This window comes from Pristiophorus japonicus, chromosome 22 (genome assembly GCF_044704955.1).
Source record: "Pristiophorus japonicus isolate sPriJap1 chromosome 22, sPriJap1.hap1, whole genome shotgun sequence".
Lineage (NCBI taxonomy): Eukaryota > Metazoa > Chordata > Chondrichthyes > Pristiophoridae > Pristiophorus > Pristiophorus japonicus.
Genome location: NC_091998.1, coordinates 44,432,007 through 44,450,516, shown reverse-complemented (window position 1 = coordinate 44,450,516; position 18,510 = coordinate 44,432,007). Strand labels below are relative to the sequence as shown.

Genomic DNA, 18,510 nt, shown 5'->3' with positions numbered 1-18,510 from the left:
ACTCTCCCATCAGTGGAAACATCCTCTCTGCATCCACCTTGTCAAGCCCCCTCATAATCTTACACGTTTCGAGATAAAATCACCTCTCATTCTTCTGAATTCCAATAAGTAGAGGCCCAACCTTCTCAACCTTTCCTCATAAGTCAACCCCCTCATCCCCAGAATCAATCTAGTGAACCTTCTCTGAACTGCCTGCAAAGCAAGTATATCCTTTCGTAAATATGGAAAGCAAAACTGCACGCAGTATTCCAGGTGTGGCCCCACCAATAACTTATATAGCTGTAGTAAGACTTCCCTGCTTTTATACTCCATCCCCTTTGCAATAAAGGCCAAGATACCATTGGCCTTCCTGATCACTTGCTGTACCTGCATACTATTCTTTTGTGTTTCATGCACAAGTACCCCAGGCTCCGCTGTATTGCGGCACATTGCAATCTTTCTCCATTTAAATAATAACTTGCTCTTTGATTTTTTTTTCTGCCAAAGTGCATGACCTCACACTTTCCAACATTATACTCCATCTGCCAAATTTTTGCCCATTCACTTAGCCTGTCTATGTCCTTTTGCAGATTTTGTGTGTCCTCCTCACACATTGCTTTTCCTCCCATGAGTATAAACCTCAGTTGGGCCTAGTGGCCTGATTCTGTGCTGTGTATTTCAGTTAATGCAAGCCTTATTCTATGTAACTTTCATTCATTCCAGGGTCCTATTTAAACAATTAAGATGCAGAACCCTGTTTGTGAGCACAGTTCGCTTCTGCGCCATCCAGTGGCCATAAGGGTGTACTGCAGCATCGAGGGGGCGACAGCGTCACCGGGGGTCAGAGTCGGATAGTGCAGGAAGTAGCGTCATCTCTCACCCCAGGGACCCCGCCCCAGCTCTCGCGAGAAGCGTCACCAATTCCCGTGAGGAAGACGGAGGCCGCAACTGGCTCCATGTGCGGCGAGCTGTGAGCGGCGAGAGCGGGGATCCCAGAGCCCAGAGCCCAGAGCCAGGGCCGGTAGCGCAGCCATGCAGCACGATGATGTGAGCGGGGAGCCAGGTTACTGTTGCAGTATTGCGGGGTGGGAGCGGGATATTCAGGCCCCGGGACTGTGGCTCAGAGGGTCCCAGTCCCACTCTGGGGACCTGAGCCATAAACCCAGGCCGACACTCCCAGTGCTTCAATACTCCCAGTCATCATAGGCAGTCCCTGGGAATCGAGGAAGACTTGCTTCCACTCTAACAATGAGTCCTTAGGTGGCTGAACAGTCCAATACGAGAACCACAGTCCCTGTCACAGGTGGGACAGATAGTCGGTGAGGGAAAGGGTGGGTGGGACTGGTTTGCCGCACGCTCCTTCCGCTGCCTGCGCTTGTTTTCTGCATGCTCTCGGCGATGAGACTCGAGGTGCTCAGCGCCCTCCCGGATGCACTTCCTCCACTTAGGGCGGTCTTGGGCCAGGGACTCTCAGGTGTCAGTGGTGATGTCGCACTTTATCAGGGAGGCTTTGAGGGTGTCCTTGTAACATTTCCGCTGCCCACCTTTGGCTCGTTTGCCGTGAGGGAGTTCCGAGTAGAGCGCTTGCTTTGGGAATCTCGTGTCTGGCATGCGAACTATGTGGCCTGCCCAGCGGAGCTGATCGAGTGTGGTCAGTGCTTCAATGCTGGGGATGTTGGCCTGAGTGAGGCCGCTAATGTTGGTGCGTCTGTCCTCCCAGGGGAGTTGTAGGATCTTGCGGAGACATCGTTGGTGATATTTCTCCAGCAACTTGAGGTGCCTACTGTACATGATCCATGTCTCTGAGCCATACAGGAGGGCAGGTATTACTACAGCCCTGTAGACCATGAGCTTGCTGTACAGTATTGAAGCACTGACCGCACTCGATCAGCTTCGCTGGACAGGCCACATGGTTCAGGCAGGCCAGACACGAGACTCCCTAAGCAAGCGCTCTATGCGGAGCTCCTTCACGGTAAACGAGCCAAAGGTGGGCAGCGGAAACGTTACAAGGACACTCTCAAAGCCTCCCTGATAAAGTGCGACATCACCACTGACACCTGGGAGACCCTGGCCAAAGACCGCCCGAGGTGGAGAAAGTGCATCCGGGAGAGCGTTGAGTTCTTCGAGTCTCAACACAAAGAGCGTGAAGAGGTCAAGCGCAGACAGCGGAAGGAGCGCACAGCAAACCCACCCACCCCTTCCCTCGATGAATGTCTGTCCCACCTGTGACAGGGTCTGTGGCTCTCGCATTGGACTGTTCAGCCACCAAAGAACTCACTTCAGGAGTGGAAGCAAGTCTTCCTCGATTCCGAGGGACTGCCTATGATGATAATGAGTGCTCTCTCAGGTGGATGTAAAAGATCCCACAGCACTATTTCGAAGTAGAGCAGGAGAGTTATCCCCGGTGTCCTGGACCAAGATTTATCCCTCAATCAACATCACTAAAAACAGATGATCTGGTCATTCATTATCACAGTGCTGTTTGTGGGAGCTTGCTGTGTGCAAATTGGCTGCCGCGTTTCCCACATTACAACAGCGACTGCACTCCAAAAGTACTTCATTGGCTGTAAAGTGCTTGGAGACGTCCGGTGGTCATGAAGAATGCTAAATAAATACAAGTCTTTTGTATATCGTGTCTGTATGCAGTGACCGTGTGCACTGTGATCATGTACAATGTGAGCATGTGCACAGCAACCATGTACCATAGTGGTACAGGTCTAAAGTTGCCCTCGATGTTCAGCTGATACGATCCTCCTCTGGCAGAAGCCCCAGTGTCTGGTGTTGGTGAAATGGCTAAATCCGTGGAATGATTTGACTGTACATTGCCAAAGAAAGCTCACTACACACAATAACTAGAAGAATTTTATCCACCAAGTTTTTCTGTTTGAAGTGACAATCATCAGTTTGCTTGCGGTTTCTCCTGAAAGTGCTTATTTTTCTATTTGAAGTAATTTTGCTTGACAGAGCAATAACAGTAGTTAGAATTTAATTGGATTCTAATCGTGCTTCTCTTTTCTAGGTGATTTGGGATCTTATCGGAAACAAACAGTTTTGTTCCTACAAAGTGAAGTAAGTACAGATTCTCAGAAAAATAAACAAGAGCGTGGCTGAAGTTGGCCTCTGCCCAAAGAGAGTTGGGATTCCCAGTGGCTTGTGCGGGAATTGGCATGTGGTCCGTATTGGGTGCTTTGGATTTTGAGGAGGCTTCAGTTCCCCAGCTCCATTGTGCCATACTGAGACCATGTGTTTGCCCCTGAGGGATTAGGACTATAATTTAGTGTTTATTCTTTGTGTCCCTTTAAAAGGGACATTTGATTTTTGATTGATGACGCAGTCATTCAAATTGGCACTTAAAAATGTGACACAGACCAGCCATGATCTAATTGAATGGCAGACACCAGGCTGGAGGGGCTGAATGTCCTCCTCCTGTTCCTAACCTCTAATTGAGAAGGCGGTGTACCATGAAGCTGTGAGGCGACCAATGATAGGAGAGTGGGGTGCGGGGCAGTTGGAGGCCGGAGGTCATGTGATCCAACCAGAGTTGGTGACCCGACCGTCACAATTTTATACATTTCAATGCGAGGCAATTGCATTGAAACTAAAAAGATTCTTACAGGGCTTGACAGGGTTGATGCTGAGAGGTTGTTTCCCTTGGGCTGGAGAATCTAGAACTAGGGTCATAGTCACAGGATAAGGGGTTGACCATTTAGGACTGAGATGAGGAGGAATTTCTTCACTCAGGGTAGTGAATCTTTTTAATTCTCTACCCCAGAGGGCTGTGAATGCTCAGTCATTGAGTATATTCAAGGCTGAGATCGATAGATCTTTGGACACTAAGGGAATCAAGGGATATGGAGATAGTGTTGTGGTCGAAGATCAGCCATCGTCTTATTGAATGGCGGAGCAGTCTCAAGACTGAATGGCCTACTCCTGCTCCTATTTCTTATGTTCTATCCCTACTGAAGGTCCCTGTGCATCTTCCAGTGGGCTACAAGCCCCTCACTTGCTCTCTCAGCTATGGGAGTTGTCTTGATGTGGAAGTGGGGAAACTGTTTGAAGGGCAGCATAACCTCATTAAAACAAAGCAGACAGATCATAGAAACTTACAGAACAGGAGGAGGCCATTCGGCCCATCGTGCCCGTGCTGGCTCTTTGAAAAAGCAGCCGTGCTTATTCCCACACCCCCTCTTGTCCGTAACCCTGTAAGTTCCTCGTCCTCAAATCCCCATCCAACTCCCTTTTAAAATTATTCAGGTGAAGCGTTCCAGATCCAGACAATTCTCTGAGTAAAAGAATGTCTCCTCATAAGAACATAAAAACATAAATAGGAACAGGAGAAGGCCATACAGCCCCTCGAGCCTGCTCCGCCATTTAATACGATCATGGCTGATCCGATCATGGACTCAGGTCCACTTCCCCGCCCGATCCCCATAACCCCTTATCGTTTTAAGAAACTGTCTATTTCTGTCTTAAATTTATTCAATGTTCCGGCTTCCACAGCTCTCTGAGGCAGCGAATTCCACAGATTTACAACCCTCTGAAAGAAGAAATTTCTCCTCATCTCAGTTTTAAATGGGCAGCCACTTATTTTAAGATTATGCCCTCTAGTTATAATCTTCCCCATCAGTGGAACCATCCTCTCTGCATCCACTTTGTCAAGCCTCCTCATAATCTTATACGTTTCGATAGATCACCTCTCATTCTTCTGAATTCCAATGAGGCCCAACCTACTCAACCTTTCCTCATAAGTCAACCCCCTCATCCCCGGAATCAACCTAGTGAACCTTCTCTGAACTGCGTCCAAAGCAAGTACATCCTTTCTTAAATATGGAAACCAAAACTGCATGCAGTATTCAAGGTGTGGCCTCACCAATACCCTGTACAACTGTAGCAAGACTTCCCTGCTTTTATACTCCATCCCCTTTGCAATAAAGGCTAAGATTCCATTGGCCTTCCTGATCACTTGCTGTACCTGCATACTAACCTTTTGTGTTTCATGCACAAGTACCCCCAGGTCCCGCTGTACTGCAGCACTTTGCAATCTTTCTCCATTTAAATAATAACTTGCTCTTTGATTTTTTTCTGCCAAAGTGCATGACCTCACACTTTCCAACATTATACTCCATCTGCCAAATTTTTGCCCTCTCACTTAGCCTGTCTATGTCCTTTTGCAGATTTTTTGTGTCCTCTTCACACATTGCTTTTCCTCCCTTCTTTGTATCGTCAGCAAATTTGGCTACGTTACACTCAGTCCCTTCCTCCAAGTCGTTAATATAGATTGTAAATAGTTGGGGTCCCAGCACTGATCCCTGCGGCACCCCACTAGTTACTGGTTGCCAACCAGAGAATGAACCATTTATCCCAACTCTCTGTTCTTAGTTAGCCAATCCTCGATCCATGCTAATATATTAACCCCAACCCCGTGAACTTTTATCTTGTGCAGTAACCTTTTATGTGGCACCATGTCAAATGCCTTTTGGAAGTCCAAATACACCACATCCACTGGTTCCCCTTTATCCACCCTGTTCGTTGCATCCTCAAAGAATTCTCCCCTCTAGGATCTTTTGCCAATGATTTTGAATCTCTGACCTCTGGTTATTGACCCACTCACCAGAGGGAATAGTTTTTCTGATCTACTCGTATCAAAACCTCCTGAAAGCTTCTATTAGGTCACTTTTTAAACTTCTCTGTTCCTAGGAGAACAGTCCTAACTTTTCCTCTTAACTGAAGACACTCATCCCTGGTAACATCCTGGTAAATCTTCTCTGTACCCTTTCTAAGGCCTTCACATCTTTCCTGAAGTGCGGAGCCCAGAATTGTCCACAATACTCCAGCCGAGGCCTGACCAGTGATTTATAACGTTGTTGCATGATCTTGTTACTTTTATATTCTATGCCTCTTATTTATAAACCCAAGTACATCATATGTTTTATTAACCACCTTATCCACGTGCTGTGTCACCTTTAAGGATTTGTGTATATGGACACCAGGGTCTCTCTGCTCGCCTACACATTTCAAAATCGTGCCATTTATAGTAAACTGTCTTTCCATATTCGTCCTCCCAAAGTGCATCACTTCATACTTCTCTGCATTGAACTCTGTCTACCATGCTACCGCCCATTTCACCATCCTGTCTGTCATCCTGAAGTCTGCAACTACCCTCATCGCTATCTACTACGTTGCCAAGTATCGTATCATATGTAAACTTTATAATGCTGCTCCCCAATATTCCCCGTAATTTATTTCTGGGTGTGCAGCCCATTCACAGTTTCGCGTACACGCAAACTTTAACATTGCAAAAGTGGGTCCCAGGCTGCGCGGGACCGGCAGAGAATTGCGCAGCGTACAGGGAACGTTGTTGTTCCCTGCACCAGCCTAGCCCGTTTCTAAAAATTGAAAAGAGAAATGGACCCAAAACTGACCCTTGAGGAACACCATTGTAAACCACCTCCCAGCCTTGGAGTCAGTCCGAGATATTCCACACATGTCCACTTGCCTGGATGAGTGCAGCTCCAACAACACTCAAGAAGTTCGACACCATCCAGGACAAAGCAGCCCGCTTGATTGGCACCCCACCCACCGCCTTCAACATTCACTCCCTCCACCACCAGCGCACCGTGGCTGCAGTGTGTACCATCTACAAGATGCACTGCAGCAACTCGCCAAGGCTTCTTCAGCAGCACCTCCCAAACCCGCGACCACTACCACCTAAAAAGTCAAGGGCAGCAGGTGCATGGGAACACCACCACCTTCATGTTCCTCTCCAAGTCGCACACCATCCTGACTTGGAAATATATCGGCCGTTCCTTCATCGTCGCTGGGTCAAAATCCTGGAACTCCCTCCCTAACAGCACTGTGGGAGCACCTTCACCACACGGACTGCAGCGGTTCAAGAAAGCGGCTCACCACCACCAAGGGCTATTAGGGATGGGCAATAAATACCGGCCTTGCCGGCGACGCCCACAGAAAGAATAATTAAAAATATGTAAATATTTGGCTACTTTCTTTACATCGCTTCTCTGTATATTTATCTGTTGGGAGAATGGGATTCTCCGCTCGGATTGGGCAGAGGTTGCCCGTCCCAAACCCATCACTCGCTGATTCTCTACAATGTCTGGGATGTTTTGACAGATTCTTTTTAAAAAAAAAAACAGACACATGTCAAACGTTCCATTCACCTTTTAATGTTGCTCCTTTACCTGCAGAACTAAAACGCAGAGTTTCTGCCGCAACGAGTTCAACATCACGGGCGTGTGTAATCGTTCGTCCTGTCCTCTGGCCAACAGTCAGTATGCAACCATCAAGGAGGAGAAAGGTAAGCAGCTTTGTCCCTCATCTGGGGCAACCTTCCCGCCTTCACATTGCAAACTTTAAGCCACATTCCTGTTGCATCGCAGATCAAATGTGAGCTCGCACATTAGTGAGCGATTGAAGCAAAGACTATGTCAACTTCGAAGAATAGTTGAGACAGAACATATGAACATAAGAAATAGGAGCAGGAGTCGGCCATCTGGCCCCTCGAACCTGCTCCACCATTTAAAAAGATCATGGCTGATCTGATCTCAGCCTCAACTCCACTTCCCTGCCCGTTCCTCATAACCCTTGACCCCCTTATCATTCAAAAATATGTCCAACTCTACCTTAAATATATTCAACGACCCAGCATCCACAGCCCTCTGGGGAAGAGAATTCCAAAGATTCACAACCCTCAGAGAGAAGAAATTCCTCCTCATTTCCATTTCCTTATTCTGAAACTATGCCCCCTAGTTCTAGATTCCCCCACGAGGGGAAACATCCTCTCAGCATCTACCCTGTCAAGCCCCCTCAGAATCTTATATGTTTCAAAAGGATCACCTCTCATTCTTCTAAACTCCAATGAGTATAGGCCCAACCTGCTCAACCTTTCTTGATAAGGAGGGTACAAGGGATTAGGACCACTGCAGACGTGGAGGATGAACACCAATATGGACTGGTTGGGTTGAACAGCCTATTTCTGTTTTATAATCTCTGTCATCATCATAGGCAGTCCCTCGGAACCGAGGAAGACTTGCTTCCACTCTTAATATGAGTTCTTAAGTGGCTGTACAGTCCAATACGAGAATCACAGTCCCTGTCACAGGTGGGACAGATAGTCATTGAGGGAAGGGGTGGGTGGGACAGGTTTGCCGCACGCTCTTTCCGCTGCCTGCGCTTGCTTTCTGCATGCTCTTGGCGATGAGACTCAAGGTGCTCAGCGCCCTCCCGGATGCACTTCCTCCACTTCGGGCGGTCTATGGCCAGGGACTCCCAGGTGCCGGTGGGGATGTTGCACTTTATCAGGGAGGCTTTGAGGGTGTCCTTGTAACGTTTCCGCTGCCCACCTTTGGCTCGCTTGCCGTGCAGGAGCTCCGAGTAGAGCACTTGCTTTGGGAGTCTCGTGTCTGGCATGCGAACGATGTGGCCCGCCCAGCGGAGCTATGGTTATTATCCCAATTAAACTTGCACTGTTCTGCTAAACGCCTATTAATATATAGAAGCTGCTATCGCAACTAAATCTGCCAGGAAAATCAAAGCGAGGTTATTATTGCCCCATTCCTTGCGATGATCCAGGGGTGAGTTTGCTGACCTCTGTCCCTCGTGTGAATTTGTTCCACAGGGCGACTCCAGAGGGTGTGTTTGCTCGCCTGCTCCCATTGGGGTGGCTGTGTGGGTGGCTCTGCCTGTCACAGGTTCTCCATCAGCTAAACTTGCTATTTTGCATCCTGCAGGTCAGTGTTTCCTGTACATGAAGACAATAGAACGAGCTGCCTTTCCAGCTCGCCTGTGGGAGAGGGTAAGCACCAACTGACTGTACGAGGCTGAAACGCTATAAACTGGTGTAATAGTCTCGCTCTTTCGCGGGTATGAAATGCTGGTTACTAATAACCCACTGCGGTATTGGTTAGTGAAATAACCTCCTGTGTAACATTTTCCTTGCTTGTTGTACCTGCTCCTGGAGGCATTTAATCATTCAGAACACTTTGTGCTGCTCACTCCAGTGCAGTGCCGAGGGAGCGCTGCACTGTCGGAGGTGTCGTCTTTCAGGTGAGACGATTAACCGAGGTCCTGTCTACCCTCTCAGGTGGATGTAAAAGATCCCACGGCACTATTTTGAAGAAGAGCAGGGGAGTTATCCCCGGAGTCCTGGCCAATATTTATCCCTCAATCAACATCACTAAAAACAGATTATCTGGTCATTATCACATTGCTGTTTGTGGGAGCTTGCTGTGCGCAAATTGGCTACCGCCTTTCCTACATTACAACAGTGACTACACTCCAAAATACTTCATTGGCTGTAAAGTGCTTTGAGATGTCTGGTGGTCATGAAAGGTGCTATATAAATCCAAGTCTTTCACTATCATGATTACACTGCGAGATCACTTCACACCCTGAGGCCTGTTTTTACAGGAGTGAGGGTAGAAAATAATGCACACGTGTGAGGTACATGAAGGAATTACACGCCTGGGGTGAATGAGGAATAGTACACGTGTGAGGAGCACAAGGGATACGATTTGTGAGCCTTCGTAGATGCAAGAGATACATCTGGGTGCTGTTACTGCTACAGATTGTGCACCTCACATAAAATAAATCCTCTGGTGGGAGCTGTCCCTGCATTGTCCACTTGTGCTTCCTGCATCAGTTGGCATTTTGCAGGTAGAATTTTTACTGATTCATTTGTTTGAAAAGAAAGACGTAGATTTATATAGTGCCTTTCACGACCACCGGATGTCTCAAAGCGCTTCACAGCCAATGAAGTACTTTTGGAGTGTGGTCGCTGTTGTAATGTAGGAAACACGGCGGCCAATTTGCGCACAGCAAGCTCCCACAAACAGCAATGTGATAATGACCAGATAATCTGTTTTTGTTCGTTGATTGAGGGATAAATATTGGCCAGGACACCGGGGATAAATGCCCTGCTTTTCTTCGAAATAGTGCCGCGGGATCTTTTACATCCACCTGAGAGAGCAGGCGGGGCCTCGGTTTAACGTCTCATCTGAAACATGGCACCTCTGACAGTGCAGCACTCCCTCAGCACTGCACTGGAGTGTCAGCCTACTTTTTTTTGTGCTCAAGTCCCTGGAGTGGGACTTGGACCCACAACCTTCTGACTCGGAGAGTTCTGCCCACTGAGCCACGGCTGACACTGGCAAATGGTTTAAGCTCATGCCCTTACTTTCAAGGCCGAGACACTCAACGTCTTCCCCTCCTTGCCCTCCTTCAATATTTTGCAGGTAAAGTTAAGTAAGAATTATGAGAAAGCTCTGGAGCAGATTGACGAGCAGCTCATCTACTGGCCTCGCTTCATCAGGCACAAGTGCAAGCAGCGTTTCACCAAGATCACCCAGTACCTGATTCGCATCCGCAAGCTGACGCTGAAGCGACAGTAAGTTTGTTTCGGGGTGTGGCGCCAGTCTGGGCCTTTGTGTGATTGTGGCGGAGACAAATGACTGATGGCAGTTTGGGCTGTCATTTCTGGGGGGGTGGGAGGGAGCTTGAAGGAAGCGATCAGCCGAGGTCAGTTGAGAGCCCAGAAGTGATGATCAGAGGTGGGTATGTCGAGATGGGAGGGGGGGTGCTCAGATCTACCAACGTCAGGCCCGTGACCTCCAGGGATTATTGCTAATATCTCGCGGGGCTCGAGGCTCCAAAAAACAAGGAGGGTGATGCAGCCGACGTTCCCACTAATTTCTATTCGGCTGCGCGGCCCCTTAACTGGTTGCCCGGCGCCATTCAAAGTTCCTCGCCAGCGCAGTGTTACCATTTAAAAGCCGGCTTCATGCAGCCTCAAGTCCGCTGTGTAGCGGCGCAGCTTAAAGGGGACCATTGGACGCAGGGGGCGACATTTAAATCTGGATGCAACATAGGATTTCTTCCGCAGCAACAACTTGTATTTCTATAGCGCCTTTAGCGTAGTAAAACGTCCCAAGGTGCTTCACAGGAGTGTTTCGGAACAAAAATTTGAAACCGAACCGCACAAGGAGAAGTTGGGGCAGATGCTTGGTCAAAGAGGGAGGTTTTAAGGAGCGTCTTGAAGGAGAAAAGAGAGGCGGAAAGGTTTAGGGAGGGAGTTCCAGAGCTTGGGGCCTTGGACACAGGAGGCCCGAGCACCGATGGTTGAGCGATTTATAATCAGGGATGCTCAAGGGGACAGTGTTAGAGGCAAGAGCTGCCTTTATCTGAGCACAACCACGTTGCTGCGGCAGCTCTGTGAGCTGGGCCATTATTTAAAGGGTCAGACCCCCGAGAATAACCCAGTAAAAAAAAAAAGACACCGCTTACTGTTGATAAGAACATAAGAAATAGGAGCAGGAGTAGGCCATACAGCCCCTTGAGCCTGCTCCTCCATTCAATATGATCATGGCTGATCCGATCATGGACTCAGCTCCACTTCCCCGCCCGCTCCCCATAACCCCTTATCCCCTTACCGTTTAAGAAACTGTCTATCTCTGTCTTAAATTTATTCAATATCCCAGCTTTCATAGCTCTCTGAGGCAGTGAATTCCACAGATTTACAACCCTCTGAGAGAAGAAATTTCTCCTCATCTCAGTTTTAAGTGGGTGGCCCCTTATTTTAAGATCGTGCCCTCTAGTTCTAGTCTCCCCCATCAGTGGAAACATCCTCTCTGCATCCACCTTGTCAAGCCCCCTCATAATCTTATACATTTCGATAAGATCACCTCTCATTCTTCTGAATTCTAATGAGTAGAGGCCTAACCTACTCAATCTTTCCTCATAATTCAACCCCCTCATCCCCAGAATCAATCTTCTCTGAAGTGGCTCCAAAGCAAGTATATCCTTTTGTAAATATGGAAACCAAAATTGCATTCAGTATTCAAGGTGTGTACAACTGTAGCAAGACTTCCCTGCTTTTATACTCCATCCCCTTTGCAATAAAGGTCAAAATTCCATTGGCCTTCCTGATCACTTGCTGTACCTGCATACTAACCGTTTGTGTTTCATGCACAAGTACCCCCAGGTCCTGCTGTACTGCGGCACTTTGCAATCTTTCTCCATTTAAATCATAACTTGCTCTTTGATTTTTTTCTGCCAAAGTGCATGACCTCACATTTTCTAACATTATACTCTATCTGCCAAATTTTTGCCCACTCACTTAGCCTCTATGTCCTTTTGCAGATTTTTTGTGTCCTTCTCACACATTGCTTTTCCTCTCATCTTTGTATCGTCAGCAAACTTGGCTACGTTACACTCGATCCCTTCCTCCAAGTCGTTAATATAGATTGTAAATAGTTGGGGTCCCAGCACTGATCCCTGCGGCACCCCACTGGTTACTGATTGCCATCCCGAGAATGAACCATTTATCCCGACTCTCTATTTTCTGTTAGTTAGCCAATCCTCTATCCATGCTAATATATTACCCCCAACCCTGTGACCTTTTATCTTGTGCAGTAACCTTTTATGTGGCACCTTGTCAAGTGCCTTCTGCAAGTCCAAATACACCACATCCACTGGTTCCCCTTTATCCACCCTGCTCGTTACATCCTCAAAGAATACTTCAACACCGGGGTGTTGACGTTAACTGCACTTTGGTGGGGTGGGGGGGCGTTGGTTGGTGGGTGCTCTGCTGTGTAGCACACGGAGGTGAGATGGTTGAGGTGGAGAACTGCCCCTTTACCCTGGGGCTAACTCTGCTTGTGTTTTTTTTCTTTAGGAGGAAGCTCGTACCTTTAAGCAAGAAGGTTGAACGGCGAGAGAGCCGGAGAGAGGTAAAGATATTCCGTGCTTGCGTGTGATTTGGCCGATGCAGGCGTTGGCCGTCTCTGGCCAGTGGCACGAACTGTTACTGGGAGACATATCGATGCCGTGTTGGGCTGTCCAACTCCTTCAGGGTCTCCAACACTTCTCATCATTAGGAATACCAGGTGCCCCTGCCTGGCCCAGTCATTGGAAACCAGCACCTCCTTCCCTCCAGCTCAGCACGTTGAATATCATCTTCCTTAAGTGGACTCAGCGTGAATAGAATCTTGCAGCACCGATTGAGGCCATTCGGCCCATTGTGCCTTTGCTGGCTCTTTGGTAGAGCTATCCAATTAGCCCCACTCCCCCTGCTCTTTCCCTGCAATTTTCTCCCCATCAAATATTTTTCCAATTCCCCATTGAAAAGGATTATTGAATCTGCTTCCACTGGCCTTTCAGGCAGTGCATTCCAGATTATAACAACTCGCTGCGTTTAAAAGAAAATCTCCTCTCCCCCTGGCTCTTTTGCCAATGACTTTAGATTTCTGCCCACGGAAATAGTTTCTCCTTATTTACTTTCTCAAAACCCTTCATGATTTTGAACACCCCCATTAAATCTCCCCTTAACCCTCTCTGCTCTAAAGAGAACAATCCCAGCTTCTCCACATAGCTGAAATCCTTCATCACCGGCACCGTTCTAGTAAATCTCCTCCGTCCCTTTCCATGGCCTCAGCATCCGTCCACGGTTTGATTGAGTGAAGGGAGTTAGCGGCTCACATTGATTAGTGCTCAGTGGTGATTGTAATAGGGTGAATTCTGTGCTCCGGGGATAGGAGGCTGCATGCGACAGAATCTGACTGTTGTTTCATTACAGGAAAAGGCTCTCATTGCAGCTCAGCTGGACAACGCCATCGAGAAGGAACTGCTGGAGCGACTCAAGCAGGGGACGGTGAGTAGCTACGGTTCATGGCTGGGATCTGATATCACAAGATACTGACCCGATGGTGGGGGGCACACTGGGTGTTATAAGAAATAGGAGCAGGAGTGGGCCGTTTGGCCCCTCAAGCCTGCTCCACCATTCAATAAAACCATGGCTGATTTGATCTTGGCCTCAACTCCACATCCCCGCCCACTCCCCATAACCCTTGACTCCCTTATCGTTCAGAAATCTGTCTGTATCCACCTTAAATATATTCAGTGACCCAGTCTCCACAGCTCTCTGGGGTAGAGAATTCCAAAGATTCACGACCCTCTGAGAGAAGAAATTCCTCCTCATCTCCGTTTTAAATGGCCGACCCCTTATTTCTGAAACTATGCCTCCTAGTTCTAGATTTCCCCATGAGGGGAAACATCCTCTCTGCATCTACCCTGTCGAGCCCCCTAAGAATCTTATGTTTCAATAAGATCACCTCATTCTTCTAAATGGCAATGAGCACAGGCCCAACCTTATATGGGATGGTTACACATTATGGTTACAGCTAGCTGTAGGGGGGAGTATAGGGGAATCGTGATTGACGAACCGGTTAAATGACGATTGCATGTGCTGGGGAATGCTGCACTTTAGCAGGCACGTGTGGTGTTGGGGGACCAAGTTTTAGCCCGACTGATGGGCCGGATTAATCCGTCACTCCCACTGCGGAGAATTGAGCTGAGCTGTGGGAGGGGGAGGTTGCTGACACCAAGGGTGTACCCCCCTCGGGGAATCTCTCTCTGATGAGTTAGTGATGCCTCTCTTCCCCCTCTCCCGTCAGTATGAAGATATCTACAACTTCCCCATCCACGCTTTCGACAAAGCGCTGGAGCGGCAGGATGAAGAGAGCGAGACCGACTCCTCGGAGGAAGAGGATGAAGTAAGTACCGACAGAAAATGGAAACAAAACAAAACCAGACACGTGTGTCTGATCTCATTGACGCTGATACAATTTGGGGGCTGTTTAGTTGGGATTACTCCAATAGGGGCAGGTCTGAAGGAGGGGTGGGGGAGATGGAGAGCGGGTGGGATGGGAGTGGGTGTCTGGATGGAGGGTGGGTGGGGTTGGGGGGGGGATGGAGAGTGGGTGGGGTTGGGGGGGGATGGAGAGTGGGTGGGGTTGGGGGGGGGGATGGAGAGTGGGGGGGGTTGGGGGTGAATGGAGAGTGGGGGGGATGGAGAGTGGGTGGGGTTGGGGGGGGATGGAGAGTGGGTGGGGTTGGGGGGGTGGAGAGTGGGTGGGGTTGGGGGGGGGTGGAGAGTGGGGGGGGTTGGGGGTGAATGGAGAGTGGGGGGGGTTGGAGAGTGGGTGGGGTTGGAGAGTGGGTGGGGTTGGGGGGGTGGAGAGTGGGTGGGGTTGGGGGGATGGAGAGAGAGTGGGTGGGGTTGGGGGGGAGAGAGAGTGGGTGGGGTTGGGGGGGGGGGTGGAGAGTGGGTGGGGTTGGGGGGATGGAGAGAGAGTGGGTGGGGTTGGGGGGGAGAGAGTGGGTGGGGTTGGGGGGGGGGGTGGAGAGTGGGTGGGGTTGGGGGGGGGGGGTGGAGAGTGGGTGGGGTTGGGGGGGTGGAGTGAGTGGGTGGGGAAGAGTCTGGATGGAAAGTGTGGGGGGCGGCGCTCTGGTCTGTTTTGTTGTGAGTCAACATTCTCAGCCATCGCTCTGATGAAGTCACAGCTGTTGGACAGAAAGCTTGAAGCTGCATTGACTGCATCGTCTCTGATAAATTCATGATGATTTCCAAACTGTGGAGAGGCTGTAAAGTTTTGCACTGACTGGTGGTAGATGTTTAAGTACACACGTGACGTACATTCACCTGTATTGTACACACAGCGGTTTTTACTGAAATTAGTGCATGTGGCCAGTCAGCAATTTGTCCCGAGCTTTCAAACCCGCTGGCCTCCCAAATAAGGTGTTGGGGGACGTGATGGAGTGACTGAGAGTTCCAGCAGCACTTGCTCTTCTGTCCTTTGTAACGAGTTTGTCTCCCTCTCTCTCTCGGCAGGACGTCGGACAGGTGGAATATGTGGCGGGTGATGAAGTGGACGAAAGTGACCTGAGTGACTTTGAGGTAATGAGGCATTCGGCTCAATGGAGCCTCCATTCTTTTTAATTTTGGAGGGAGGGTGTGTTATCAAGTGGCGGGGGGGATGGAACAGAACACCCATCCTTTCTGAATGTATTCCCCAGTAGTTCAGTGGATAAATGCTGTTTGGCATTGGATATCCCCCAGGTGAGGTATCGCTTACTCCATCATTGGGTTAGATTTGCCTCGAGGCACCAACGCTAAAGGCTACTGTCTGATGCAGCACCCACCCACCATTAATCAGGTTTATTCTGACATAAAAACATATTGCGAGAAAGAAACAGTTCCGTTGAGCCCATGGGGTGCCAGGAGGTCCCTGTCCAGCGCTGATCTCAGTTGAGGCTCCTCTGACTGGCCTGCGTTCCTGCTCCCAAATCGCCACCTGGTGGCGCCAGTGTTACCTCTTATTTTATTTGCGTGTGCGGCCCCTTTAAGAGGCTGCGTGGGACTGGCAGAGAGCGGGGCGGCGACGCAGCTTATAGGGAAAGTTGGGTGGCGCCTGTTAGAAGGTGTGTGGGTGGACAGCAGACGAGGAAGGATGAAGCTCGGCTCTGATGCCTCTCGTGGTCCAATAGCCTGCTTGTACTCACTGTTTTGGTTGACACGTGAGGAGTAACCAGGTGGATGGGGTACCAGAGGGAGAGAACTGCGCCTGGAATTGTATCCCACCGAGAGCCTTCAAGAAGGGAGGGAAGGGCAGGGGGTGGTAAAGACAGGCCCTGGGCAACTTTTGAGCAGCCATCCAGCTGGGGAGGGAGTGCAGCATTGTGTGTACCCATTGGGGGCAGTGCTTGTAGTCAGCTGGTGTAACTTACTGAAACTGGTCTTTCTTACACACACACAAACAAAGGAAATGGACAAACTAGAAGGGGACAGCGAGGAGGAAGAGGAGCAGTCCAGTGATGCAGAGGAGCAGGAGCTGGAGGAAGAAACCTCCAAGTCGAAGGGCAAAAGGCCGGTGAAGGGCCCCGCCCGCAAGAAGCGGCCATTTGTGGAGATCGAATACGAGCAGGAGATGGAGCCAGCGGCCAAGGCGAGCAGCACGTGACGGCTTCGGTCGAAGCGTAGGCAGCACTGACTGGGAGGAGCGGACGCTAACTCCATTGAACAGACATTGTAAAGCAAAGCAGCTTTCAAGGACTCCGTGGCAGGTATCATGGTTTTGATCGAGGAAAGCTAAAACCATTTTTAAACATTTTTACAGTGTGACTGTGGCTTCATGTTTACCCTATTCGTATTGATCAGCCCCGCTTGTATAAAACTATGAATAAAGGACGAGACTGAACAGTGCGTGTATAGTTTTAGAAAAGTCTTCCAGTAATTAATGTCTAGCTTGTCAGCGCTGCCAGTGTTGCTGTCTCTCCATACTGTAACCCAACCACTGAGCCTGGTGAGGTTTTAAAAAATTTGTTCCTGGGATGTGGGCATCGCCAGCGCGGCCAGCATTTATTGCCCATCCCTAATTGCCCCTTGAGAAGGTGGTGGTGAGCTGCCTTCTTGAACCGCTGCAGTCCATGTGGTGAAGGTGCTCCCACAGTGCTGTTAGGGAGGGAGTTCCAGGATTTTGACCCAGCGACGATGAAGGAACGGCTGATATATTTCCAAGTCAGGGTGGTGTGTAACTTGGAGGGTGATATTCCTATGCCTTGTCCTAGGTGGTAGAGGTCTCGGGTTTGGGATGTGCAGTCAGGTACGTTTAGAGAGTTCTCACGGTCTTTGACATCCTTTTCCAATGACTTCACCTCAGTGGAGTGGGTAAATGCTCTGTCTGGTGTAGGACCACGGGTCATAGACCAGAATGTCCCACATTGACTCCCTGCTCTGTACTGAGCGGAGGAACTGGTGTTTTGGGAGAGGGTGGGGATGTTTGCTGCAGCTTACGTAAAGGAGGGCAGGGTTGGGCTGTTACTGCCCCTTCCCTCTGGTTGAATATCATGCCAACACTCTGCCTGGGCTTGGAATTTCCAATAGAGTGAGGTAATGGAGACTGTCCGTTGCCTGTGGGACAGTGCCCCAGCAAGGAGTCGCCTTGCTCGGGAGAGGTATAGTACAGCTATGCTGGAGGTGGGAAACTTCTCTATTTTTAGCATTGTGTCATCATTGAGCTATCCCGGATCTGGTACGGTACGGTAAGACTCAAGAGTTAAAGCCCATCTTCTGTGCACTGATATCAAGCCCTTAGAGAACCCCCCCCATTGGCACTACCAATTCTCATCCTTGTGCTCATATCCCTGTTGCCTCGCCCCTCAAACCTCCTTCAGATCTCTGCACTCCTCCAATTCTGCCCTCTTGAGCACCCTTATTTTAATCGTTTCACCATTGGTGGCCGTGCCTTCAGCTCTCTAGGCCCGAAGCTCTGGAATTCCCTCCCTGAACCTCCTCCTTAAAACCAAACTTCTTGTCACCTGTCCTAATATCTCCTTGTGTGGCTCAGTATCAAATTTTGTTTCATAACGCTCCTGTGAAGCACTGTGGGATGTTATTCTACCATTTCTATAGCACCTTTCACAACTTCAGGACAGCCCAAAGCATTTCACAGTACTCTTTAAAGTATTGTGACGTAGGAAATGCAGCAAGCTCCCACAAACAGCAATGTGATAACGACCAGATAATCTGTTTTTGTTATGTTGACTGAGGGATAAATATTGGCCAGGGTACCAGGGATAACTCCCCTGCTCGTTGAGATAGTACCATGGGATCTTTTAAATCCACCCAAGAGGGCAGATGGAATCTTGATTTAACATCTCATCTGAAAGACGGCACCGTCA

At 49.2% G+C, this 18,510-nt stretch overlaps 1 protein-coding gene across 1 annotated transcript; it reads left to right on the top strand.

Annotated features, from left to right (window-relative positions):
* The first annotated feature begins 880 nt into the window (after positions 1 to 880).
* Positions 881 to 17,027, top strand: mak16 (MAK16 homolog (S. cerevisiae)). The gene is made up of 10 exons (XM_070866053.1): positions 881 to 1,026; positions 2,999 to 3,048; positions 7,185 to 7,294; positions 8,727 to 8,791; positions 10,230 to 10,381; positions 12,668 to 12,722; positions 13,568 to 13,642; positions 14,445 to 14,543; positions 15,662 to 15,727; positions 16,593 to 17,027. The coding sequence occupies exons 1-10, from the start codon at positions 1,012 to 1,014 to the stop codon at positions 16,788 to 16,790; spliced, it is 885 nt and encodes a 294-aa protein (XP_070722154.1). The 5' UTR covers positions 881 to 1,011; the 3' UTR covers positions 16,791 to 17,027.
* The last annotated feature ends 1,483 nt before the right edge of the window (positions 17,028 to 18,510 follow it).

Excerpts from the sequence above, each read along its gene's own strand:
- mak16 (XM_070866053.1), top strand. Across the intron at positions 8,792-10,229 it reads CAGCTCGCCTGTGGGAGAGG|GTAAAGTTAAGTAAGAATTA; the intron begins GTAAGCACCAAC and ends AATATTTTGCAG. Across the intron at positions 15,728-16,592 it reads GTGACCTGAGTGACTTTGAG|GAAATGGACAAACTAGAAGG; the intron begins GTAATGAGGCAT and ends ACACAAACAAAG.